This window comes from Mya arenaria, chromosome 15 (genome assembly GCF_026914265.1).
Source record: "Mya arenaria isolate MELC-2E11 chromosome 15, ASM2691426v1".
NCBI lineage: Eukaryota > Metazoa > Mollusca > Bivalvia > Myida > Myidae > Mya > Mya arenaria.
Window position 1 is genome coordinate 55,752,700 of NC_069136.1, and position 26,342 is coordinate 55,779,041.

The following is a 26,342-nucleotide window of genomic DNA, read 5'->3' on the forward strand; positions in this document are numbered from 1 at the left end:
TTTGGGTCATAATACATTCACTAACATCTTTATGCAATATTGAAGCAAAAAAGTTCGCCATAATCATTTAAATAACATCCATTTGCCTTTTAAAAATGTGTGTACCTGATACTGGGAGGCATCGAATAGTGGACCAATTTGGAATCGCTGCTTGGATACGATGTACGTTGGAATCACCTGCCACAAGCGCACTACCAAGACATCCACTTGAATCTGCAATGGAAGAAAACACACGCTCCTCGACCTGGATGTGCATCTCGACAGAAAAGAAAATATAGACAAATACTGCTGGGTTTTTTTAAAAATAAAGTCGCGAAATCAAATGACGATTCACAATACAAGCGAAAACGCGATAAATAATTCTAGGAACTTAATTCAGTCACAATTATATTCAAAAAAAAGGCGCGAGTAGTATTTTGATTTAAAGTTTGGTCAGCGATGATATCTAAGCAAGCTTAAATCTCAGTTTCAATCTCAAGAAATTCGAATCGAATCTCTCTCGTGAGCTTTCCGTGACAGAAAGCATCAGTTTCCGGGTCATTTCTCCAGAAGTGTGCGTAGATCGTAACCTTTGCAATACGTCATGTGCTATTTTAAGCATTTTCCATATAAGGTAATCCTCTACTTCCGATACCGAAAAACTTACAACAGGCCTCTCGTGATCAGTCGGTTATCTGAAATAAAATGCGACGCAGTCATGCGTGTCAAATAACCTTATTCCGTTGGTGTTTGTTTACAATTGAGGAAGCAGAGGAAAGTATGGTTAAACTTTTATAAGCTGCATTAATATTAATAAATAAATGTTTCATTATAATATCACAAATGGTTAAAACTCTGTGATAAAGGATTCTAAAATCTAACGCTAAATGATAAAGGTAAACATTTATTTTGTTTGTTTTTATGCTTTAGCTTTTGACTTATCTTCGTACTCAGCCGAGTTCGTATTATTAAGTTTTCGTACCCACAAAGACTAAAATAATACTGTCGAGCACTCGAATCTCAAATAACTTTGATAATGTTATTTTAAGTGTTGTTTTTTCTCATTTTATTCATTACATTTTACAATGTGGTTAACATAATATACAATATTTGATTGATAACACATAATATACAATATTTAATTTGATTGATCATACTATTGAAGGGATGTTTAGTTGCACAGTATATACATATTTTTGACATACATGTATTGAAATAATTGCGTTGCTAAGTTTTGCTATAATAAGTTGCAACAAAAATGCACAAGTCAATTGTAACCACATCCCCCTCCCCCATGTCCAGGGGTATACCGGGGTGGCCTTCCAGTGCTGGGTGAATGCAGTGGTTTTGTCTTCGCGCAAAATATAGCGGGGAATGGGCCTAACCTAAGGTCTCTTTGGTGCAGGGGCGTTTGGCGGGGATTTAACCATCAGTTCATCCCTGCAGGGCAGGTTTAGCTAGGGTTGGCTGGACCGAAAGTCAAAGTCCCCGCTATAGTCCCTGGACCTGGGGGGCTGTGGTTACAATTGACTGGTGCATAAAGGTGGACAGGCCTGGTTGCAACTGCAATATGTGTTAATGGGTCATTTCATAATCAGTGCTCAGTTCATTGTTTTGCAGGACTGACACACTAGAGTTATGGATCTTGACCAGAGTTTTATGTCGGAGTTGCCTCCCCAGCATCGACAGAAAGTTTGCAGACAGGTCAGGCAGAAACAGGTGTGTGTTGTTGAATATAATGGTCCCTTATGCAAGAAAGAGCATGAAAACATATTAAGTGGTGAAACAGTAATCTAAAAAAAGATAAAAATGTCCTCACCCACATTTAAAAAATATTTGGATGAAATATCTAATTTATATTGGCCGATAACAGTGTTGCATTTCAGTCATACCATTTCCCAAAGAAGAAGTTACCATGCCCTTTTTTACAAACCAGGAAGAAACACTGTTACAATGAGAAGAGTAAATGTGTTGTGCTCGTCACTATGTTCATGTGTTCTTGTCTTATAGATAGAGAAATATGTGGCCTTCATTACCTCCGAGCGAGGACGGGAACCGGAACCCAGACGGCAGAACAAGCGACGCGTTAATGTGACCTTCTCAACAAATCTGCTGTTACAGGCTGCTGTAGATGAATTTGATGATTTACAAGGTACATGTAGTATGTTTAGTAGTGTTAAAAATTAGGCCATACATTATTGGTTACAGATATTTAAAATAGTTTCAAACCTTGGTCCTGTTCAGCAGAAAAAAAATAAAGATATTGTCGTAGATTGAAAAAATCATAAGAATTAAAGTGTCACGTACATGTATAGGTCCAAAGTTCTAGAAATCTGAACTCTTTGGATATGATTTATTTCTTTACTCAAAGGATTGTCATTTGAATCACTAAGCTTAAGAAAATAATATTTTTTTGAATTCTGAAGGCTTAAAATCCACCTGTCTAAGCACATAGAATTAACTTAGCATGGCCTTAGCACAAGCCCCAAATGCCCTCAATACTGGTAAAATGTCAAAGCCGGGAATGTTTTAAACAAAATGAAAAAATCCATGACTTATGTTCTCTTTAAATATTTACTTATAGATGTGGTGAAAGAAAACAGAGTATAACATTCAAAAGAAAAAAAGAAAAAAAATATTAAAAAAATTCTCAAGGCAACTAAAGGGTCTAGAGTCAGGGCAACATAATACGGGTAGGTCAGGATACCAGAAACAAACATTTTATTACTTTTTGTACGCCTTCATTTATATTACATATGATTAATGGGAAAAAACTTCCCCTTGCAGTCACCATGCAGCAAACCAGGAACCGCTAAAATATCAAGCTTATTTGTACATCAATTAAATAAATACTGGTTGAAAGTAGTATTAAAATAGATTGATATATTCCTACTCTTTGGATCAACCAAATATATTAGCAAACTGTTCTGCTATGCAAATTATGCAAATGACAATGACATGCAGTACAAACTTATTGATCGGGAGGGGGGGGGGTTCAGAATGATATCTACCTACATGCATTAAAGCACCTTTCAGGATGTTTATTTTGAAATTGATACCATTATTCACGAAAACCATCCGTATCTGATTATTTGAAGGTGAGAATAGGGTTAACCAATTGTTTGTCACACGCAGTAACAATGGAGGAAGTGAAATCAAGTCAAGAAGGTGAAAGTCATGACCCTGTAAATAATTGTGTTTAATTTTAAGTCCTTTATGAAGTCTTAAATGGGCTTTAAAATAGCATGTGGTTTACGCATACTGGTTTTTGTATTCAGCCTATCTATGTACATTTTAATTTAACGAGGATTTGCATTTTATGTGCTTGATCTTAATGTCTACAATGTGACTGTGCATAAGTCTGCATCGCTTACTGGTATGAATAAAAGATTTGGAAGTCATGTACTTTTAAGAATTTGAATGCAACTTAAGATTGTTATAATATAAAATTCAATGATTTAGTTTAAATCTTAAAATACATTTAATGTTTTAATAGAATTTTTCCGATATTCATGTTTTTACATAGCGGTGGCTGGCTTGGTTTTGTATGGATAAAATCAGTAACACCTATATTATTTACAAAGATGAATCCTTGTGGTTGTGATCATGACTTGGTATCAAATATCATGCAGTTATAAAATCTATCTAGTCTGTCATAAGGCAGGTGAAAACTAGTTTTAGATTCTCATCTAAATGTTCTTTTTCACTTTTTGGAAAAAATCAAGTACTGTGATAGCATTGGTGTTGCTTTTAAAGATTATGGTTGATATGATACTGTTAGGGAGAATGTTTGAGGATTGTTTTTATGTGCAAAAACTTTACAAGATATACAAGGTACAAGAATCTTTATTTAAGGTTGGGTACCAGTATATGCTAACAAGAAATAAAGCTCAATGAGCTATTTTCTGACATGAACAACAAGCACACATATATATATAACATATCAAAACATATCAATGAGCTGGTGACCTGGAAATTAAAGCATGTTGTTTTAAAATTGGTACAATATTGGAACATTTTTTTACGAAAGCTGCTTCTTAATATATTTATGCATAAAATTACAAAAACTAAGATGGATTAGAGCACAGTATACATGCAGTGATAACACTACCATCAACTAGTTTCCTGACTGTACGAGCAATCCACTCGCATACGGTTCCTCTAGTTGACATAGTCACTGTAAAATGGTTAGTTCTTTCAAAAGTATAAATTATGGATAATCAAATACATTCAAAGCAGCAAAATTGTAAGTAACAATTATGTACATGGAAATTACAGCATGGTACAGTGACGTGTATTTGGTAAAATTGTTATATAATTATATAATAAAAATCTTTAGAAAGTATTGCTAAGAGGAGATGCTTTATTTATCATGTTATCTTAAATACTACTAGATTTTGCTGATATTATTAGAAACAGTAGCGTACAATGGCATCATACCGGGTGGCCCATATGATTTAGTCAATCCCTATCTACATGCAGGTAGCCCCATCCATATCTCTGTCCGGCCACCGTCCTGACAATAACAGCACCTACCACTGTGTAAGAACATGAATTGAAAATGCTAAATCATAACACTTTAACAAATACTTGCTTTAAAAAACACACAAGAATTTGTATGTGTTAGACGGATTTTAATAATTTATGAATTTAAAACATGTGCTGAATAATAGCCCTTGCTTTTAAATTTGATATTTTTATTCATATTCAAAATGTCGGCTGAAATCTTTGTTGGTGTTTGAATGCCACTGTGGCCACATCTTGTCCAGTGGGTGTAGGCCATCCCACTGAAAACAAAAATCTTTTTCTGTAGCGACAAAGGACAAAAGATATTCAGTGAAACCCCTTAAAATTCTCAATTTCTATTTAAATTTTAAGTTATAAAAGATTATTTTCACATTGAACATTTACAAGAGGGACCTGTCCAGGTGCAGATCAGCCTTCTCAATTCAGGTAGTTTTGGGAGAACCTAAATATTTCCTTTCAAAGGCTATGGGAGGCTGTTCCAGACCTGACTTGGCTCAAAGCGTAAAAAGTTCTTCCCATATTTAGTTGTTCTTACAGATGGAACATCTACGCAGTTTTCATATCTGAGATTAAAATAACATGACGTCTAAAAAGCTTCAAGGTTTTGAACACATTCTGGTGATATAGTATACAGACATTTAAAAATTTCAATAATCTTGGCCATAACTGAAAAATGTTAAGATCTTCTTGAAATTAAGTTTGGTTCACATGTTGCCAGCAACAAAACAAATGTAAACAGCAAAATTAATATGAAAAACTACAGAAACAAGGTCAGTAGCAAAAAGTTTAATCATGAACAGGGTAAACGTCAAAGACAAATAACACAAAAATAATATATCACAAACAAGAAACATGTAACAACAGCACAAAACTCCACAAACATTACACAGTACATATAAATACACTATATAAAAATCTAGATGTGTTTATCATGGATTGTTAGGTGTAACCGCCTTCAGGAACGGTCAGTAAAATGTAAATTTACTGGGGGTTTAAACCAGTCTGACTGTGCACTACCTGACTCTTATCCCAATAATCCCAAATAAAGTAAAAATGTAAAATGTAAATCTTATCTAAGTATATGCATTACTCATCAAATCCCTATTCTCAGGCTTCAATAATTGTATTGTCTTGAAAATAACAGTAGACAAACATTAGGGTATGCTCTGAAAAAACACTCTTGTCTAACAATTGGCCTTATTTTTTTCTAAATATTTATAAACTGTTTTGGCTGGATTTTTAGGTTACAAAAGTGGTCAGTGCAGATAGGAATCTGAAAATATTTTGTATCATGGCCTAAGGCGTTTCATATTTTTCTGCATTCCCATTATAGTCAAGTATAATCAGGCTATCATTTAACATACGGATGGTAGGATTTAAGTCATTTCTGAACAGATCAGATTGTGAATCTTTTCAAAGGTTTATTGCTTATTTTATCAATGCCATTTTATTTCATTTTTGAAATATCTATTTAAGAAACACTATTCATATATTTTGAACTATTTGGCTACTTTCTAATATATATTAACAAGCAATTAAAGATAGATTGGTACAAAGGAAGAAAGAGAGGATGGGTCTTAGGGTAGGATATGATAGGAAAGGGTTGGGAAATGGGTTGGGTTGGGTAGGGTTGGCTTGGCTTGGCTTGGCGTGGCTTATCTTGGGTAGGGTTGGATTGGGTTGGGTAGGGTTATTTAGGGTTAGGTAGGGTAGGGTTGGGTTTGGTTGATTGGGTTTAGATGGGTAGGATGAGGTTAGATAGGGTTGGCTTGGCTCGGCTTGGTTTGGGTAGGGTTAGGTCGGGTTGGGTGGGGTAGGGTTGGGATGGGTTGGGTTGATATTGGTCTGGTTGGGATGGTTAGGATGGGGTTGGGTTGGGTTTTGTCAGGTCGGGATGGGTCGGATTGGGTAGGGTTGGGTTGGGTTGGGTTGGGTAGGCTTAGGTTGGGTTGGGTTGGGTCAGATGGGGTTGGGTTGGGATGGGTTGGGTTGGGTTGTGTCAGGTTGGGTCGGATTGGATTGGGTTGGGTAGGGTAGGGTTGGGTTGGGTTGGGTTAGGTTGGGATGTGTTAGGTCGGATTGGGTTGGGTAGGGTTGGGTTGGATTGGGTTGGGTAGGGTTGGGCTGGGTTAGGATGGGGTTGGGTTGGGTTGGGTTGGGTTGGGTTGGATTGGGTTGGGTAGGGTTGGGTTGGGTTAGGATGGGGTTGGGTTGGGTTGGGTCAGGTCAGGTCAGGTTGTGTAGGGTTGGGTTGGATTGGGTTGGGTTGGGTTAGGATGGGTAGGATGGGGTTGAGTTGGGTTGGGTCAGGTCGGGTCAGGTTGTGTAGGGTTGGGTTGGTTCAGATAGGGTTGGGATGGGTCAGGTGGGGTCAGGTTGTGTAGGGTTTGGTTGGGTAGGCTTGGGTTGGGTAGGGTAAGGTTTGGTTGGGTTGGGTTGGTATATGATAATGTACACACACACGCATCCAACCACCCACCCACGCATGCACGCAGGCATGCTGGCTTACAGGTAGACTGATAAGATAAGATAGATACATCTTTAATTTTTTTCTCCATATGGGGCAAGAATAGCATTTATATAGGAAATTGCAAGGATACACAGAGAAACAAAATAAAAACTAAGATGTATATATACAAAAGATGAACACCATAGACATAATCATATGACATTAAAGGACATAAGATAACCATGCATATACCAGTACATATGTACATGGAATAGGTATGAATACCACCTGTTAATATGGAGAAGACCTTTGTATTAAAATATAATCAAAAGGGAAAAAAGAGACACTTATTTTGTATTTATGGACAGTTTTAGAAAGCTGAAATCAAAATTCTCGGTTTCAATCTGCATTGTATTAAGGTTACACCAACTTAAGTTCCTTATTTGTTATAGCTGGTAAAAGGACACCATCAGCACGCTGTGTTTGTTTTGGTGTATTTTGTGTACTGGTAATATTCTCCTTTAGAAGAGATGCTCATTACGAACCTATTTTTTACATGACAAAAACAAATGTAAGCTCAGCCAGGTTACACTAGGGAATTTGTCTAAATGAAGTAAGATCCTTAAGCCTAAATGTTACTCTGATGACAATTGAGAAATTTGGCGTACGGTCAAAAGTTTCATATTCCCGAATAATTTGAAATTGTATTTTGTACAAATACCAAAACTGTCTACCGAATCATGTTTAAACAATTTGTTAATCACTGAGCAACTTTTAATGATTTCGATGTATTAGTTACATAATTTTGAATGCAATTTTACCTGATTAACACTGTTTTCAAAACTTGGTGTTATATGGGTGCAAAATTAATGTCTTAAAATGGTAACATAAATGTTCACGCTAGATAAAATATTATAAATGCTGCTTAAATTGTCAAAGCTGAACAATTTTATGCTGAATTCAACTGATATACATCAAGTCATTCTAAATATAGGTACAACTTATGCCAAAAAAAACAATGTTGTGAAGCAGGGCTTTTTCACCTTTTTTAGAAAGGGCCGAAATTCGTCTGCTTCCCCATTGCTGATAAGGGCATTTTTTCCTAATTTCCAGACATTCTTTTCCAAAATAAGGTCCACCCCTTTAATACTCCTGTACTGGCTGCCTTTTGCCCACCACGCCATTTGTTCATCTGCCTGGCCATAACATAATTCAATGATATGGTTGTTGTTGTTGTTGTTGAGTTTATAAAGGTCTGCCCACGTCCTATAATGGCTGCATTATGGCTTGACCCCGTCACATTCCCAAGTGTGACTTTAACAGAATTTTGAAGCCAAAGTTTTACCCCCATCGGTTGATGGGATATTCGACAAAGGAGTAGTTTTGTACCCAAAATGCCGCGAAACCTGCGATCAATGACATGATATGGTTACATTCTATAGTTGTCTTTAATAATTGCACATGTGGAATTTCCCGTTTGGGGCATTTATGCACTAAAAGTTCCCAATTGGTAGAATTTCATGTGCTACAATTTCCCTAAATGAATAGGGTAAGTCCTGTCACCTTCCATATTTTTGGGGGAAAAGCCCAGTGATGAAACCTGTTACAATAATGTTAAAAAAGACTTGGAAGCTATGGAAACATTTATTTGGAATATAAGAATTTGCATATATTTGCATATAGATATGAAAAAATCTAATGAGCCATTCAATTAAATTTTGAAACAGATATATTAGTTAAGGCAAAAAAAAAATGTTCGCTAAGGGGAAAATCCCCAAAATTACTACGGTATAGGTAGGGTAGGAAGGAATGTGGGCATGACATAAATTATATTCTATGTCAAAATTATTTTCTTGCAAATAACACTTTTTTTTTACAAATTAGTAATCCATATATTTCTATTGTTACCAAGCTGTTATTCTGTCAAAAAATAATGTTAGTTTAATATGTTTAAAAAAAGTGTTTATGGTGGTTTGCTTTGTTTTTGAAAAAAAATACTTGAGATTATGAACTTAAAGAGCACTGGATTTAATTGGGTCAAAATTTCCCCATGCTATCAGATTATAGAAATAAAACTGTCACTATTTCCAAGATGCCAAGAAATCAAGAAATCAAATAATTTCACAGATGTCATTAAATCTTGGACACTTAAAAAATGCATGATATTCAACTTTGATAACTAGTATGTCTTTGTCCAATAAACAATAAATACAAAAGCGATTATCTCTATCAATCTAAAAAATCGACCTTGCAATATGGACTTTCAAGTGTTGACAGTCATTAAAATGAAAGATACTTTTAAGATTCATTGTATATTTAAGGTGCAAAATTATTGAAATGCATTGCTTGTCGGCAACTGAAATCAAAAGAGAGCATTATATCTATTATATCTAGTTTGCATGATTCAGAAGCTCTTCAAATCATTGTATTTATATCAATATTTATGTGTTTTTTTAACTTTTTGAGAGTGGTTATGATTATTGAATTGTCTGTCTTCAATGCACCAGCACACACCCTGACATTTTGAAACATAGTTTTAGATCAGAAGCGTTTATCATTCTTATTAATAGATTTATAGCTCACCTTAGCCGTAGGCTGAGGGTGAGCTTTTAGGTTTGATGATTGTCCGTCGTCCCTGACGTCTGTCGTCCACCCACTTAGTTTGTTATCACTCTAGGGGTCACATTTTTGCCTCAATTGTCATGAAACTTGGTCAGGATGTTTGTCCCTGTAATGACTCGGACGAGTTCGAATATGGGTCATCTGGGGTTAAAAACTAGGTCACAGAGCCCAAATATGGAAATACCTTGTTAACACTCTAGAAGTAACATTTTCAGCCCAAATATCCTGGAAATTTGTCAGAAAAGTTGTTTCGATGATTTCTAACTCAAGTACGAATATGGGTCATCTGTGGTAAAAAACTAGGTCACAGAGCCCAATTATGGAAATACCTTGTTAACACTCTCGAGGTAACATTTTCAGCCCAAATATCCTGGAAATTTGTCAGAAAGGTTGTTTTGATGATTTCCAGCTCAAGTTCGATTATGGGTCATCTAGGGTTAAAAAACTAGGTCACAGAGCCCAATTATGGAAATACCTTGTTAACACTCTCGAGACAACATTTTCAGCCCAAATATCCTGGAAATTTGTCAGAAAGGTTGTTTCGATGATATCTAGCTCAAGTTTGAATATGGGTAATCTGGGGTCAAAAACTAGATCACAGAGCCCAAATATGGAAATACCTTGTTAACACTCTAGAGGTAACAATTTCATACATTAGAGAAGCCAAATCCCTGTTATTGCCCTTCAATTATCAACAAGTCTATAGCACAAAGTTTTACTGAGGTGAGCGATAGGGCTATCTTGGCCCTCTTGTTAGACTTATCACCCTGTGAATTTGTTTCTCTGCGCCAATTATATTATCAATTATGACAGGCACCAGCTATTTTTCAGTATTTTTTTGAGTAACATAACCCAAATAATACAGTAAAAAATAACATGTTCAAGTGATGGATTTGAAACTTTGCATTTTTAACTCAGATAGAGGAATAAAAGGATTGATCTAGTCTATTTGATATGGTATCTTATGATAAGAAAAGACGCACACCATGAAGCATTACGTTAAACATGTGTAAATTTTCACAAAAACATTTTGTTTTCTTCAGATTTAATAAATTGTCAAGACTCAAGGTATAAAATTAATTTCAATCATCAAATTTTTTTTATTCAAACTTTAATATTTCAAATTGATTGATAAATTTCAATTTGATATCCTTAGATGGACTACTTACACTTACTATGTCTTGTTTTCAGTGTCAAGGTATTTAAATGAGGGAGGTGACCCAAACTTCACGACCGGAAATGGAACAACTATGCTGCATAAGGTAATGAAAATTGTGTTTTTACTATAACAAGTTCATAGATTATAGAAGACATGACTAATGTACATTTCATGGAACATGGTATGCTGTAACTTAAATCATTACATTCACCTGCTTGTGTACAATCATGATTTTTTTGTATAAACAAAATCTTTATTGAATTCAAGGTACCCATATTCTTATAATTATTTTTGTGCATATGTTGTCACCTTAAAGTAACATTGTATGCCAGGGAGTTTTCCAGCTATTTAGGAAAAACCCCATAGTCATAGAAAAGAATATTGGTGTTTCCTGCCAAGTTGGGAATTTCAAAGCAAAAAAGGATGAGTTATATACTAGATTGCTTTTAGTATGGGCTTGATATTAAGCCAATTCAAATTGGCCAAAATAAATCCTGTATACACTTGTATCATATCATATTTATTGATACAGTGTGCAGCTGAGGACAATGCTTCTGCAGCAGAACTGCTTATCTCTGCGGGTGCCGATGTGAATGTGCGGGATGATGATTGGTGGACGCCCCTGCACACCGCCTGCTCCTGCGACAGTGTAGAAATTACACAGCTGCTGATTGATGTATGTTGTGACAGTCAAAATTTGTTGTGTTAATCCAATAGGTGATATTTGTGTTTTTAAAAGTCATTCAAACCCCTCAACGAAATTAATGGTTGTCCAAACCATTGCAATGACTTGAATGAATCTTATCTAATTTGTGATTTGTATTCCACAAAGTTCTGCCTCTTACAATTGTCTGTGTTTTGCTTAGGAGCCAAAAAATCAGCTGGCTCACAAATTCTTATAGTCTGAGACTCTCAGTCTACTTGGTTTGTTGTTATTCCGGTTTGACTTTTCGGTCTGATATATATATAAAGGGAAAGAACTAAAGAAAGTACTGTCAAACACACCATTATGTTGGAATCTGTTATCTCTGTTTTCTGGTTTTGTCGAATAGTTTTCCCCGGTCCCAATCTCAGCTAGCTATTAAATTCTTATTTATCAAATTTCTAGTTCTGTCTCCATGGTAAAATTACACACATGATTTTAATATTTTTTGTTAATGACAACCAGTTTCACAATAATTGTGAAACAAGTGAATTTCAATGGAAATAAACCTAAACTCTTTGCCTTTGGCTTCAGAATGGTGCGAGTATTGAAGCCATAGATGTGGATGGTTATTTCCCGGTGGACCAGGCAAGTGAGGGGTCCGAGTCTCGTGCCATCTGCATCAGGCACCTAGAGGCTCAAGGTTAGTTTATACTAATTTATTTAAGCTCTTTTGGGAAGACGACGGGTTAAAATCTCACCTGAATCCGTTTACCAGCACTTTAAGTGTCATTTTTCAAAGACCTTTGCCAAAAAGTGTGTCATTGGCAAGGTCAATGATGCCTTATGTAAGCATACTTACGCTTTTAGGAAAAAACTTAAGGAAGCCTTTTTCTAACGTTATTGTACACAAATACTTACATATGAATATTTTTGTAAAACAGCTATGGAAAAAAAACTTTTTTACATTAAAAATAAATTACTTTATCATATCTAAGTCTGTTAATTTGTTATTCCAACCAACGACTTCTTTGGTGGGAGGCTGACAACTGTTCACTAACATCCCTCATTACCTGTTTAGGTTAAGGGTTGGTGATCTTAGGACACAGTACTGTGGAAGTTGATTTGAGATTTCACAACAATGCATTTTAAACAAAAAGCTAAGAGTCAATGGGATGGTATGGTTTTATATTTATTGAATCTTCATTACCTTAGCTTTATTTTATATTTTTCTGATACATAGTATTAAAATAACCAATCATACCTGCCTACAATAAAAACAAGATGCGTAATAATTTGATTCTATTTGTAAATGACAAAAGCGAGTCTCAACAATGAAAATAATTCATCTGGTAAATTATTTGGTTACAGAAAATTTGCTTCCCACACTCATAATAGTTTTATCTTTTCCTCCAGGGATGACAGAGGAGATGTTACAGAAAGGCAGACTGGTTCGCCCCAGAGAAATGTTAAACCACATAAAGGCCCTACCACTGGCTGTTGACATCAACCAGCTGACATCAGAGGGAATGACTTTGGTAGGTACCAACATTTGTGGGATTTTCTTTTGGATGGTTGGGCTTGGGCAAAGATGAGGTAGAACATCATTGAGTGTGATGCTATGAGCACCTTCAGTTATGTAGGGGGGGGGGGGGGGGGGGTTGAGAAAAAAATATTTATTTATTCATACTTACTGTGTGGATGTATAACACACACATGTTAAAAAAGAGAATTGTTACGATCGTGTTCGTGGTTTCGTCTGAGGGTAAATGATCAAAAAAGTATTTCTAACAACATTTTAGTCAACTGTTAAGCTGTACTTGTTTTGTTATTTTAATCTATGAGCACATCAACAAAAAGTTAACAATTAAGAGTAAACAACGATACCATTAATCACATTGTTAACTTTACCAAAGTTTTTAACAATAGGCTCTTTGTTGGTAAATACAATGAATTTAGAAAAAAACAACAACAGCTTAATTGCAATCAAAATGTAATTGATGTAGATGCACATTTATTGCTCTTATCTACTGTAGACTGGTTTAATTTCATGTGATTCATCTAGATATAGAAATTTGTTTGTTTTATCTAATTTGAATAAGATGTGTGAGGCAAGTAATTAATAATAGCATTCATATTTTGCTGGGTTTTGAGTTTTTGATCTTTTCACAAATATCAAACACCGTTGAAAATCAATGTTAAGTAATATAGATAGAAATGAAATATTGCTCTGTTTCATGTTTGATGCAAATTCTCACATCTATCACAAGGTAAGACACTACTGTTTTAAAAGGATTAAACAACAAAAGACATACACCTTTGTAATCGATCATCAGTTCTGCCTACACTTTTATAAAGATTTTCTCACTACTTCTTTAAAACGATTAAAAACAAAAAAACAAATATTCTTTTTGTTTCAGCTACACATAGCTGCCGCCAACGGGTACCGTTCCTGCCTGAAGGCCTTGTTCAAATATGAGCTGGACGTTAACAAGAAGGATGCCTATGGCTGGACTCCTCTACATGTGGCTGCAAGGTTTAACCAGGTAAAGGGCTGGGAGTGTAGGCTGTAGTTTTGTTATGGTATTGGATAATGTTCATATATGTATATATTGCAATAGAAAACTGGGCCGTATTCATAAAACATAATAAATGTATGCTCTCCCCATACACATGCTCAGATGAGTGAAGACCATGCATGCTTATATACTCAAATTGAACACCTTATTCTACCTGATAGAAGAACTCTTTTGTGCTCCTACTCAAGAGGCTTGCCAGCATCAACATCACAGACTCCAGTGGCTGTAAACTGTTCAGCCGCACCCTCTCAGATGAATTATGACCTTACTAATCTTCATGTATCATTTAAACTCTATATTCAACATTGCAGAAGAAGTCAGTTGAGCTACTACTCAAGAGGCATGCCAACCCCAACATCGCAGACTCCCTGGGCTGTAAGCCATCCACCTACACAAGCTCAGATGAGTTAAAGGCCCTACTTGTCAAATGTGAGAGGAAGTTTGTGGTATGGGGATATTGTTTACTTTTAATATTTAAATGTTTGGTATTTTAAGCTCACCTGGATATTTTCAACCAAATAATTGTTTAGGTATGTCACTTCATTGTTCAAAAACAAAAACTCTGGCCAAAAAAGAGCTGTCAGTCTTTAAACATCCTGTTTTACTTATTTTTTGTTAAAAAAATAGATATCATTGTTTCAGCAACATGACTGTAGCCACTATTATAGATAAAAACAAAAGGACCAGTCTTTTAACATCCTGTCCTTCCTTTATCATAGATAAATAAGTATCAGTCTTTCAACATCCTGACCTTCCTCTATCATAGATAAATAAGTATCAGTCTTTCAACATCCTGACCTTCCTCTATCATAGATAATAAGTATCAGTCTTTCAACATCCTGACCTTCCTCTATCATAGATAATAAGTATCAGTCTTTCAACATCCTGTCCTTCCTCTGTCATAGATAAATAAGTATCAGTCTTTCAACATCCCGTCCTTCCTCTATCATAGATAATAAGTATCAGTCTTTCAACATCCCGTCCTTCCTCTATCATAGATAATAAGTATCAGTCTTTCAACATCCCGTCCTTCCTCTATCATAGATAAATAAGTATCAGTCTTTCAACATCCCGTCCTTCCTCTATCATAGATAATAAGTATCAGTCTTTCAACATCCCGTCCTTCCTCTATCATAGATAAATAAGTATCAGTCTTTCAACATCCCGTCCTTCCTCTATCATAGATAATAAGTATCAGTCTTTCAACATCCTGACCTTCCTCTACCATAGATAATAAGTATCAGTCTTTCAACATCCCGTCCTTCCTCTGTCATAGATAAATAAGTATCAGTCTTTCAACATCCCGTCCTTCCTCTATCATAGATAATAAGTATCAGTCTTTCAACATCCTGTCCTTCCTCTATCATAGATAAATAAGTATCAGTCTTTCAACATCCTGTCCTTCCTCTATCATAGATAAATAAGTATCAGTCTTTCAACATCCTGTCCTTCCTCTATCATAGATAAATAAGTATCAGTCTTTCAACATCCTGTCCTTCCTCTGTCATAGATAATAAGTATCAGTCTTTCAACATCCTGACCTTCCTCTATCATAGATAAATAAGTATCAGTCTTTCAACATCCTGACCTTCCTCTATCATAGATAATAAGTATCAGTCTTTCAACATCCTGACCTTCCTCTATCATAGATAAATAAGTATCAGTCTTTCAACATCCTGACCTTCCTCTGTCATAGATAATAAGTATCAGTCTTTCAACATCCTGACCTTCCTCTATCATAGATAAATAAGTATCAGTCTTTCAACATCCTGACCTTCCTCTGTCATAGATAAATAAGTATCAGTCTTTCAACATCCTGACCTTCCTCTATCATAGATAATAAGTATCAGTCTTTCAACATCCTGTCCTTCCTCTATCATAGATAAATAAGTATCAGTCTTTCAACATCCCGTCCTTCCTCTGTCATAGATAATAAGTATCAGTCTTTCAACATCCCGTCCTTCCTCTATCATAGATAAATAAGTATCAGTCTTTCAACATCCTGTCCTTCCTCTATCATAGATAAATAAGTATCAGTCTTTCAACATCCTGTCCTTCCTCTATCATAGATAAATAAGTATCAGTCTTTCAACATCCTGTCCTTCCTCTATCATAGATAAATAAGTATCAGTCTTTCAACATCCTGACCTTCCTCTATCATAGATAAATAAGTATCAGTCTTTCAACATCCTGACCTTCCTCTATCATAGATAAATAAGTATCAGTCTTTCAACATCCTGACCTTCCTCTGTCATAGATAAATAAGTATCAGTCTTTCAACATCCTGACCTTCCTTTATCATAGATAATAAGTATCAGTCTTTCAACATCCTGACCTTCCTCTGTCATAGATAAATAAGTATCAGTCTTTCAACATCCTGTCCTTCCTCTGTCATAGATAAATAAGTATCAGTCTTTTAACATCCTGTCCTTCCTCTGTCATAGATAAATAAGTATCAGTCTTTCAACATCCTGTCCTTCCTCTATCATAGATAAATAAGTATCAGTCTTTCAACATCCTGTCCTTCCTCTATCATAGATAATAAGTATCAGTCTTTCAACATCCTGACCTTCCTCTGTCATAGATAAATAAGTATCAGTCTTTCAACATCCTGTCCTTCCTCTGTCATAGATAATAAGTATCAGTCTTTCAACATCCTGTCCTTCCTCTGTCATAGATAAATAAGTATCAGTCTTTCAACATCCCGTCCTTCCTCTATCATAGATAATAAGTATCAGTCTTTTAACATCCTGACCTTCCTCTATCATAGATAATAAGTATCAGTCTTTCAACATCCTGTCCTTCCTCTATCATAGATTATAAGTATCAGTCTTTCAACATCCTGTCTTTCCTCTATCATAGATAATAAGTATCAGTCTTTCAACATCCTGTCCTTCCTCTATCATAGATAAATAAGTATCAGTCTTTCAACATCCTGACCTTCCTCTATCATAGATAATAAGTATCAGTCTTTCAACATCCTGTCCTTCCTCTGTCATAGATAAATAAGTATCAGTCTTTCAACATCCTGACCTTCCTCTATCATAGATAATAAGTATCAGTCTTTCAACATCCTGACCTTCCTCTATCATAGATAAATAAGTATCAGTCTTTCAACATCCTGTCCTTCCTCTGTCATAGATAAATAAGTATCAGTCTTTCAACATCCTGTCCTTCCTCTGTCATAGATAAATAAGTATCAGTCTTTCAACATCCTGTCCTTCCTCTGTCATAGATAAATAAGTATCAGTCTTTCAACATCCTGACCTTCCTCTATCATAGATAATAAGTATCAGTCTTTCAACATCCTGACCTTCCTTTATCATAGATAATAAGTATCAGTCTTTCAACATCCTGACCTTCCTCTATCATAGATAAATAAGTATCAGTCTTTCAACATCCTGTCCTTCCTCTATCATAGATAAATAAGTATCAGTCTTTCAACATCCTGACCTTCCTCTATCATAGATAAATAAGTATCAGTCTTTCAACATCCTGACCTTCCTCTATCATAGATAAATAAGTATCAGTCTTTCAACATCCTGACCTTCCTCTATCATAGATAAATAAGTATCAGTCTTTCAACATCCTGACCTTCCTCTATCATAGATAAATAAGTATCAGTCTTTCAACATCCTGTCCTTCCTTTATCATAGATAATAAGTATCAGTCTTTCAACATCCTGTCCTTCCTCTGTCATAGATAAATAAGTATCAGTCTTTCAACATCCTGACCTTCCTTTATCATAGATAATAAGTATCAGTCTTTCAACATCCTGACCTTCCTCTGTCATAGATAATAAGTATCAGTCTTTCAACATCCTGTCCTTCCTCTGTCATAGATAAATAAGTATCAGTCTTTTAACATCCTGACCTTCCTCTGTCATAGATAAATCAGTCTTTCAACATCCTGTCCTTCCTCTATCATAGATAAATAAGTATCAGTCTTTCAACATCCTGTCCTTCCTCTATCATAGATAAATAAGTATCAGTCTTTCAACATCCTGTCCTTCCTCTATCATAGATAAATAAGTATCAGTCTTTCAACATCCTGTCCTTCCTCTATCATAGATAAATAAGTATCAGTCTTTTAACATCCTGTCCTTCCTCTGTCATAGATAAATAAGTATCAGTCTTTCAACATCCTGTCCTTCCTCTGTCATAGATAAATAAGTATCAGTCTTTCAACATCCTGACCTTCCTCTGTCATAGATAATAAGTATCAGTCTTTCAACATCCTGACCTTCCTCTATCATAGATAATAAGTATCAGTCTTTCAACATCCTGACCTTCCTCTGTCATAGATAAATAAGTATCAGTCTTTTAACATCCTGACCTTCCTCTGTCATAGATAATAAGTATCAGTCTTTCAACATCCTGACCTTCCTCTATCATAGATAAATAAGTATCAGTCTTTCAACATCCTGACCTTCCTCTATCATAGATAAATAAGTATCAGTCTTTCAACATCCTGACCTTCCTCTATCATAGATAAATAAGTATCAGTCTTTCAACATCCTGACCTTCCTCTACCATAGATAATAAGTATCAGTCTTTCAACATCCTGACCTTCCTCTATCATAGATAATAAGTATCAGTCTTTCAACATCCTGACCTTCCTCTACCATAGATAATAAGTATCAGTCTTTCAACATCCTGACCTTCCTCTATCATAGATAAATAAGTATCAGTCTTTCAACATCCTGACCTTCCTCTATCATAGATAATAAGTATCAGTCTTTCAACATCCTGACCTTCCTCTGTCATAGATAAATAAGTATCAGTCTTTCAACATCCTGACCTTCCTCTGTCATAGATAATAAGTATCAGTCTTTCAACATCCCGTCCTTCCTCTATCATAGATAATAAGTATCAGTCTTTCAACATCCTGTCCTTCCTCTATCATAGATAAATAAGTATCAGTCTTTCAACATCCCGTCCTTTCACTATTGTAGGTAAAAAAGAGCTTCCAGTCTTAGATTTTAACATCCTGTCTTTCCTCTATCTTAGATAAATAAAATGCTATCAAAGCCTGTCTGTCAACATCGTGTTGTTCCACTATTGTAGATTTAAAAAAAAGTACCAGTCTTTTAACATTCTGTCTTACCAATATTGATGTAAAAAGAGTTACCAGTTTGATAACATTCTGTCCTACAACTATCATGGGAAAGAAATAACTACCAGTCTTAAAACATTTGTTCAAACATTTATTTCCTGAATCCTTATGATGAAATATGTATAATATGAACCTTGATGATAAGAAAAAATACAAGTTTTTCAAAATCTTATCTACATGTACTACTGTTATAGGAAAAGAGAGATGTACCAGACACTGTGGAAACACATTCATCAGATGAGGAGTTATTTGGCCGTGGAGAGAGTGTGTACGAGGAGATCGCTGGAGGTTCTCGAAACATTGGGAACGAGGATTTACCACCACCACCTCCAGAGGCTATGCTCTTCAGAATCAACAGTAAAATAATGTAAGCTAAGTCTTGATTTACAAAATCAATATTTTGTTCATTGACTCATATATCGTGGTTGTCAATGGTTTTGTAAGTGTCATTGTCATGCAAAAACCAAATTGTTGACTCTATCTGAGACTTGTTAAAGGTTTCTGTATGTTTTCAGGCGAGCAAGACATGTGACAATTTCAAAGGAAGATGAGCTACAGGAAGCTCGTGCCATGTACGAGGCAGTCGCCGATTGCACCTCAGGGCATGCAGGTACAAACATATTGTTCAGTTTGTACTTATTCACTTCAGCCCTATCGTGAAGACAGCTGAAGGCTGATATGAATCACTCTTTGAGTCTGTTTCATGGACGGAATTCAGTCCTGGTGTCTATATGAGAGGCAGTGAGGATGTGATTAATCTTATGACCATGACTAAGAGAAGCAGACACCTCTACCACTAGTCCATCAGGGATGTGATTTTTCTGCGGATTTGTGGATTTCTGCGAGTCAAAGGGCTGCAATGAGCACCCTACTCCCACCTCCCCCCTCCCCCCTCCCCCTCCCCCCTTTAAAAAAATACTAAAAAAGGTTTTCTAGTTGCTTTTGGTTGTTATTTTATTTACACCCCAGCTTGGTTCTATTTTGAAGTTAGGAAAGACCTTAAAGAGCTTATAAAAAGCTACTTGATTTCTTTTGCAGCCTCCCAGCCCCTCATTGAATTGGTTTCAGCCTTTCAGTCTTCAGTCAGTGTCCTAGTGCACTTTGTGTTTGGTCATACTTATGGATGATTTGCTCTCAATTCAGATAAACCTGGGAAAGGACAACAAAAACATCCAAAGAAGACAGATGAGGATAGCGACTATTACTCCATGGCAATATGGAAGTCAGGCAGCAGCAAAAAGGTGTGAAAATGAATTTTATGTTACAATAAATATTTATACAATTACATGACTTTTAGGATGTTTTCAAACTAGTTTTATAAGCTAGAAGTCCAAACCATCCTCTATCATTCCTAGCTTGTATGTTAACATTTAATTTTTGTTATGACCTTGGCATCTGTGTGCAAAGGCTTTTATTTTGGCAAAACACCCAAACCATATTTAAATTTAACTTGTTATAAATGTTACCAGACGCAAAATACTCATGTACAGCAAGGCTATTAATCCTGATTTCCATATTATTAAGATTGATCATATCTTGTCTTATCTAGTAGGGAAAGTTTAAGAGGTTTTAAGTTACAGACAGCCTGACATTGCTGATTTCCATATTATTAAGATTGATCATATCTTGTCTTATTTTGTTGGGAAAGTTTAAGAGGTTTTCCAATACAGAAAACATGACATCGCTGATTTCCAAATTATTAAGATTGATCATATCTTGTCTTATCATATCTTGTAGGGAAAGTTTTAGAGGTTTTCCAATACAGACAACCTGACATTGCTGATTTCCATATTATTAAGATGGATCATATCTTGTCTTATCATATCTTGTAGGGAAAGTTTAAGAGGTTTTCCAATACAGACAACCTGACATGCTGATTTCCATATTATTAAGATGGATCATATCTTGTATGGCAAGTTTAATACATATTCCAACACAGAAAACCTGACAACAACGAACTCCTTATTTTGAAACATATTGTATTTCATCTCCCCCAATTTGTAGGGCAAGTTAAAGACGTGTTCAAATACAGACAACCTGACAGCGCTGAGTTCCATATCCGAGGAGGGCATTCTCAAGGAGCTGGAGAGAAGATACAGTGCTGCTCAGATATATGTACGGAATGTTCATTCTCTCAGTTTTAAAACTAATAAAAGATGTTGGCATAAAGAAGAACAAACCGAAAGTTGACAAACTTATTTATGTCGTTCTCTAGCCTGACCATTTCTTATCAAGTAACCTGAGGATTAATTCTATAAGTATTTTGTAGTAATTGTTTTATTTTATCTGTTAAACGATATAAGGGCAAAAGTAATGGTGATGATCCATATATATATATATTCTAATCTTCAAATAGGGGCAATATTTTAAAAAGTTTCCAAATAAAGCATAATATTTCACTTTCACTTTGTTTCCCTAGCTGTTTATTTCCCTAAATTTAACTTTTCTTTTTATTTCCATACATTTTTCATCATTTTGCTTGGCTATTACTTCCCGACAGTTCACTTTGCTATTTACTTCCCAACATTTAGACCTACATTGGGGATGTCCTGGTCGCTGTGAACCCTTTCAAAGATTTGGAGTATTACTCAAGGGAGGTAAGAGAGTTGGAGTATTACTCAAGGGAGGTAAGAGAGTTGGAGTATTACTCAAGGGAGGTAAGAGAGTTGGAGTATTACTCAAGGGAGGTAAGAGAGATAAAATATTATGATATTGATTTAGAGGTGAAATTCCATGGACTCAGTACCACTCATTACAATGAACTCATTGCTGTAGTCATTCACCTATTTAATCGACCAATAAAGGGGTTATATTTCTTCAACTCATAATAGCACAAGGCTGTATAATCCATTGTCTCTGTCTGATTGATACCATTGCTAAATGGCATCAGAATGCATTGTCAGTTTTCAAATAAAAATAGTGTTAAAAAGTGAATAATAGTGAATAAAAAAATATTCATCGTCCCGTTGCCTTTGCTTGCCTGAATATTGGGGCCTCAAACCACAGGCTCTGGCTGCCCCAGCTCCTTTGCTCCTGATATGTAAATAAAAACTATTATATGAGTGATATCTTGTTTAGTTCATTTACATTTTATAAAAGATAGATGGTGAATATTTAGATATTATATACCAGTGTTCTTAGCATAATAATATTTTACTCTGCAATTATCAGATATCAAGCAAGTACCACGAGAAACCAAAGAGTGACGACCAACTACCTCCACACGTCTACGGTATAGCGGAGAACTCTTACCGTGCCCTGCGACATGCAGGCGGGTCACAGTGTCATGTGATATCGGGAGAGAGTGGCTCGGGGAAAACAGAGACGTGTAAATATATCGTCCAGCATCTGTTACGAGTGGCAGGGAGTGAGGAGACTCATCTCAACACAAAAATAAACCAAGTGAGTTGGAGCAAAAGTCTTAGAGACTGGTTTTAAAACTTGGCGTTAACTTAGAGATTGGTTTAATTATTGTGGTTAATGAAGATATTGCTTTTAAAACCTGTGATTAACTAAAAAATTGGTTTTAAAACTTTGGGTTAACTAAAAGACTGGCATTAAAGCTTTGGGTTAACTTAAAGACTGGCATTTAAGCTTCGGGTTAACTAAAAAACTGGTATTAAATGTTTGAGTTAACTAAAACACTGGTATTAATTTAGCTTTGGGCTAATTTAAAGACTGATATTAAAGCTTTTGGTTAACTAAAAGACAGACATTAAAGCTTTGGGTTAACTATAAGACTGGTATTAAAGTTTTGGGTTAAAGATACTGGTTTAAATCTTTGGGTAAACTAAGAGGATTGTTTAAAAACATCTGGTTAACTAAAAGACTTGTTTTAAAACTTGGGGTTAACTAAGGAACTGGATTTTAAACTATGGGTTAATTAAGAGATTGATTTAAAACTATGATTATTTTCGTTGATTAACGTGTTTGAGTGTACATTTCTAACCTTGGAACAATGTCATGAGTTTGCTATTATGACTTAGTGAGCCATTTAAAAGTGCAGCTTTGATATAGTTTCACAATATTCCATTTTGATCATGAAAGTACCTTTAAAGACACAAAATAAGTTATTTTGTAATGAATATGGTACTAGATGATTGCATATGAATGATGAAGTGTCTTGATTTTTGTTGTTGTTGTATTACAGGTGAATCCGTTGCTAGAGGCATTTGGTAACGCAGTCACATTGATGAACAATAACTCCAGCAGATTCGGGAAATATATTGAACTCAGCTTTAACACCAGGGGCCATGTGATTGGCGGTGAGTTGGAACACTAAATAGACTGACTAATGGTTTCACATGGTGCTCATGATTTATATATGAATGGTTTAGCCGATTTTGTTCGTTCTTCTGTTTTATGAAGTTCATAGTGTTTTGTTATAGCCTTAGTATTGTTGTGCAAAAATTAACCTTGGCCATAACTCAAAAAACGGTACAAGATATTCAACTGAAACTTAGTATGAATTTTACCACACACAATATGCATCTATGTAAGTAGCAAGGCCAATAACTTAATGACTTTATGAATGAGGGATATGCCTCTTTTAGCTTGTCTATTTATCAAAGAAGATATAGTTTTATGAGACAATACACACATGTTAAGCAAGGCCCATAACTCAGGCTTGAATAATTGTCGAGTTATCTCCCTTGTTAAAATTATAAAATTAATGAGCATTGGTATTAGCTCAGTGGCACTCTTGTTTATTTTTACTTTCCTGAACTTAGCAGATTTAATAGAAATAAATATGGTCATATCTTAATATTGCAGTGAAGATGAATATAACAGTGGATAATGGAGAAATTTGCATTACATTTTCAACTAGATGATTGTCAAAACTTAACGGTACAAATAAAATCACTGTTGCTGTATTGTAACTCTTCAGGGAAAATATCTGAGTATCTGCTGGAGAAATCACGTGTTGTTCATCAGGGACGGGGGGAGTGCAACTTCCACATTTTCTACTGGATGATGGGGGGACTTTCACCAGAGGAGGTGAATTTGTACGGACTCAAAGACATGGCCAAGTTTAGGTAGGCATTTCTTGTTCATCAAGGATTGGGGGGGGGGGCGGATTTTTATTCCAAATACCCTACTTGATAATGGGGCAAACTCTCCCAAGATGAGGTGAAGTTTGTATATTCTCAAAAGTTCAGATACATTTTTTCTTTCAGAAGTGTTTTTTTTATGGACGAATAATATGAGTTTGACAGGCTTAAGTAGGTTATTTTACTATTATACGTACTTAAATAATTTTATATCAATAAATGAAAAATTGTTTATTGTGATTATCATAGAAGTCTAAAATCTCTTAAATAAAGTAAATATTAGCCAAATTATAGTGAAACAATAATAGTGGGATAAGCTTAATCCAGTCATAAGGGACTGGCAATAATTTGGGGCCAGAGTCATAGTTTTAAGGATTTACTCAATTTCTTACACATACGTATGATACCTACAGGTACCTTCAAGGCACAAAGGTTGACGCCCAGCCGGACAACAAGGCCAAGTTCTGGAAGGTGAAGGACTGTCTACACTACATTGGCTTCTCACAGACTGTATGTACTCTAGGACTTAATATGTATACAGACTTAATTTTCCATATTCGCTTGCTTGAAACCCTTTCATATTTCTCAAGCTGATAAAAATTGGAAAAAATAAACAGATCATTCATACTACATGTTCCTTGCATGTTTCTAATAGGGGGACAGAGGCAATATTATGCGGCCTTATTAAGAGCCAATATATAATTGTTTATAATATTAGTTTTGTGTAACCAACAGTTATACATTGGGAAGTGGGTTATACAAAAGGAGTTGCAGTTACTCTAGAAAGAAATGTAAGGCTGGGTAAGAGGCTTATAATTTTACAGCAAATACAACTTTTGAATGAGATTGAGCAGGGATGTATGTTTGTCTAATTGCCAATGCAGAGCTGCATATGTCAAAATTTAATTAAATTTCTATGGAAATTGACAGAAAAAAATGTTTGCCTTGTTTTTAAATCAGATTCCTTGAAATTCAGTGGATTTCATGTTATTTCGATATATAATCTTGATTTGCTAAGAAATGCTTCAGTTAATGCCGTTCAGGATTTGTACCTAATTTAGTATAGCAAATGGAGTATAAGTATCTTCCATGGCCGAGAGTGTAAGATAGGTTCATTCCGAACCGAGCGTAGGGTGTTTTGCGGAAACGAGGTTTACCATGGATACGTGCGCAGTGATCCAGTTGATGTTAATAGTCAAATCGGTCTTTTTAAATAGTTCTAAGGAAAATGAAGCATTATTTCTTGAATGGTGCGTGAAAACTGTTTTATGGTGACATTTGAAGCGAGAAATAATTAATTAGCGTTCTAAATATTACCATAAGACAAGATTTCCTTGGTGCTACTGATGGTCCAGTCTTCAACAAGGGAGGTAATTATAATGTGGTGACCGTTAAAAAGGAGTTCCATACAGGCGTTTTATTTTCGCCCGTGGGCAAGATAAGAATATCAAGCATGGTTAAATTATTGGATCTACTTATCTGAGGTGGGAGAAATAAATATCTTGCTGATTTAGGGGGTCAACCGGTCTACGTCAAATAACAGTAACCTTTATACATCAAAATGTTCGTTAGGGTCTGCAGAATATGGAACAGTATTTCATTAATTCCTTTGAAAAATAAATCTTAATTGTATAATGAATTTTTTACAATGATAATTATTTTTAGGACATCCAAAGCATGATCCAGATATTGTCCATAGTGTTACACCTAGGGGAAATTGAGTTCAAAGGTGTGGGCAACAACGATGCTGCACAAGTGATTAATACAGGTAAATGGCAAATGGGGAAACGAGGGGGGTAATTATTGTACACAGTGATACATTTGGGAGAAATTAAGTTTAAAAGTGGGGAGAACAACAATGCAGCAAAATTGGTACCTGTAAATGGAAAGTCGGTAAATATTGGGGGGTAATTCTTGTAAATAGTGTTAAATAGGTATGGCCAATGATGATGCAGCTCAAGCGATTAATACAGGTAAATGGCAAATGGAAAAACTAGGGGGGTAATTATTGTACCCAATTTATAATTATTGTCATAATTGTGTATGTTTATTTATGCTTATTTTGTCTGTTTTTACTGAAAAAAATTAGGTTATGAAAAAAGCGTTGGTGTGAACATGCAAAAACTTAAATCTTGTTTTTTTTTTATATTCACAAGAAACTTTGTAAAACACATGTTTCTATGTTGCTTATGACAATCCTTATATAATTAGCTTGACA

The 26,342-nt window shown here is 35.3% G+C and overlaps 1 protein-coding gene across 8 annotated transcripts in view; it reads left to right on the forward strand.

Moving 5' to 3' along the window:
- Positions 1-737: 737 nt before the first annotated feature.
- The window catches only part of LOC128219899 (unconventional myosin-XVI-like), a 104,529-nt gene continuing 78,924 nt past the window's right edge, over positions 738-26,342 (forward strand). For 7 of the 8 annotated variants that reach the window (XM_052928047.1, XM_052928050.1, XM_052928052.1 and 4 more), the window contains exons 1-19: positions 738-875; positions 1,600-1,698; positions 1,990-2,131; positions 10,769-10,839; positions 11,269-11,412; positions 11,974-12,082; positions 12,796-12,917; positions 13,800-13,925; positions 14,270-14,404; positions 19,268-19,440; positions 19,589-19,683; positions 20,217-20,314; positions 21,078-21,188; positions 21,605-21,670; positions 22,245-22,475; positions 23,224-23,338; positions 23,962-24,109; positions 24,538-24,634; positions 25,790-25,892. In XM_052928047.1, the coding sequence (XP_052784007.1) occupies positions 1,618-1,698; positions 1,990-2,131; positions 10,769-10,839; positions 11,269-11,412; positions 11,974-12,082; positions 12,796-12,917; positions 13,800-13,925; positions 14,270-14,404; positions 19,268-19,440; positions 19,589-19,683; positions 20,217-20,314; positions 21,078-21,188; positions 21,605-21,670; positions 22,245-22,475; positions 23,224-23,338; positions 23,962-24,109; positions 24,538-24,634; positions 25,790-25,892 (2,167 nt within the window). In that variant the 5' untranslated portion in view covers positions 738-875; positions 1,600-1,617. The remainder of the gene's footprint in view (positions 876-1,599; positions 1,699-1,989; positions 2,132-10,768; positions 10,840-11,268; positions 11,413-11,973; positions 12,083-12,795; positions 12,918-13,799; positions 13,926-14,269; positions 14,405-19,267; positions 19,441-19,588; positions 19,684-20,216; positions 20,315-21,077; positions 21,189-21,604; positions 21,671-22,244; positions 22,476-23,223; positions 23,339-23,961; positions 24,110-24,537; positions 24,635-25,789; positions 25,893-26,342) is intronic. The other variant, XM_052928048.1, reaches the window with a different exon arrangement.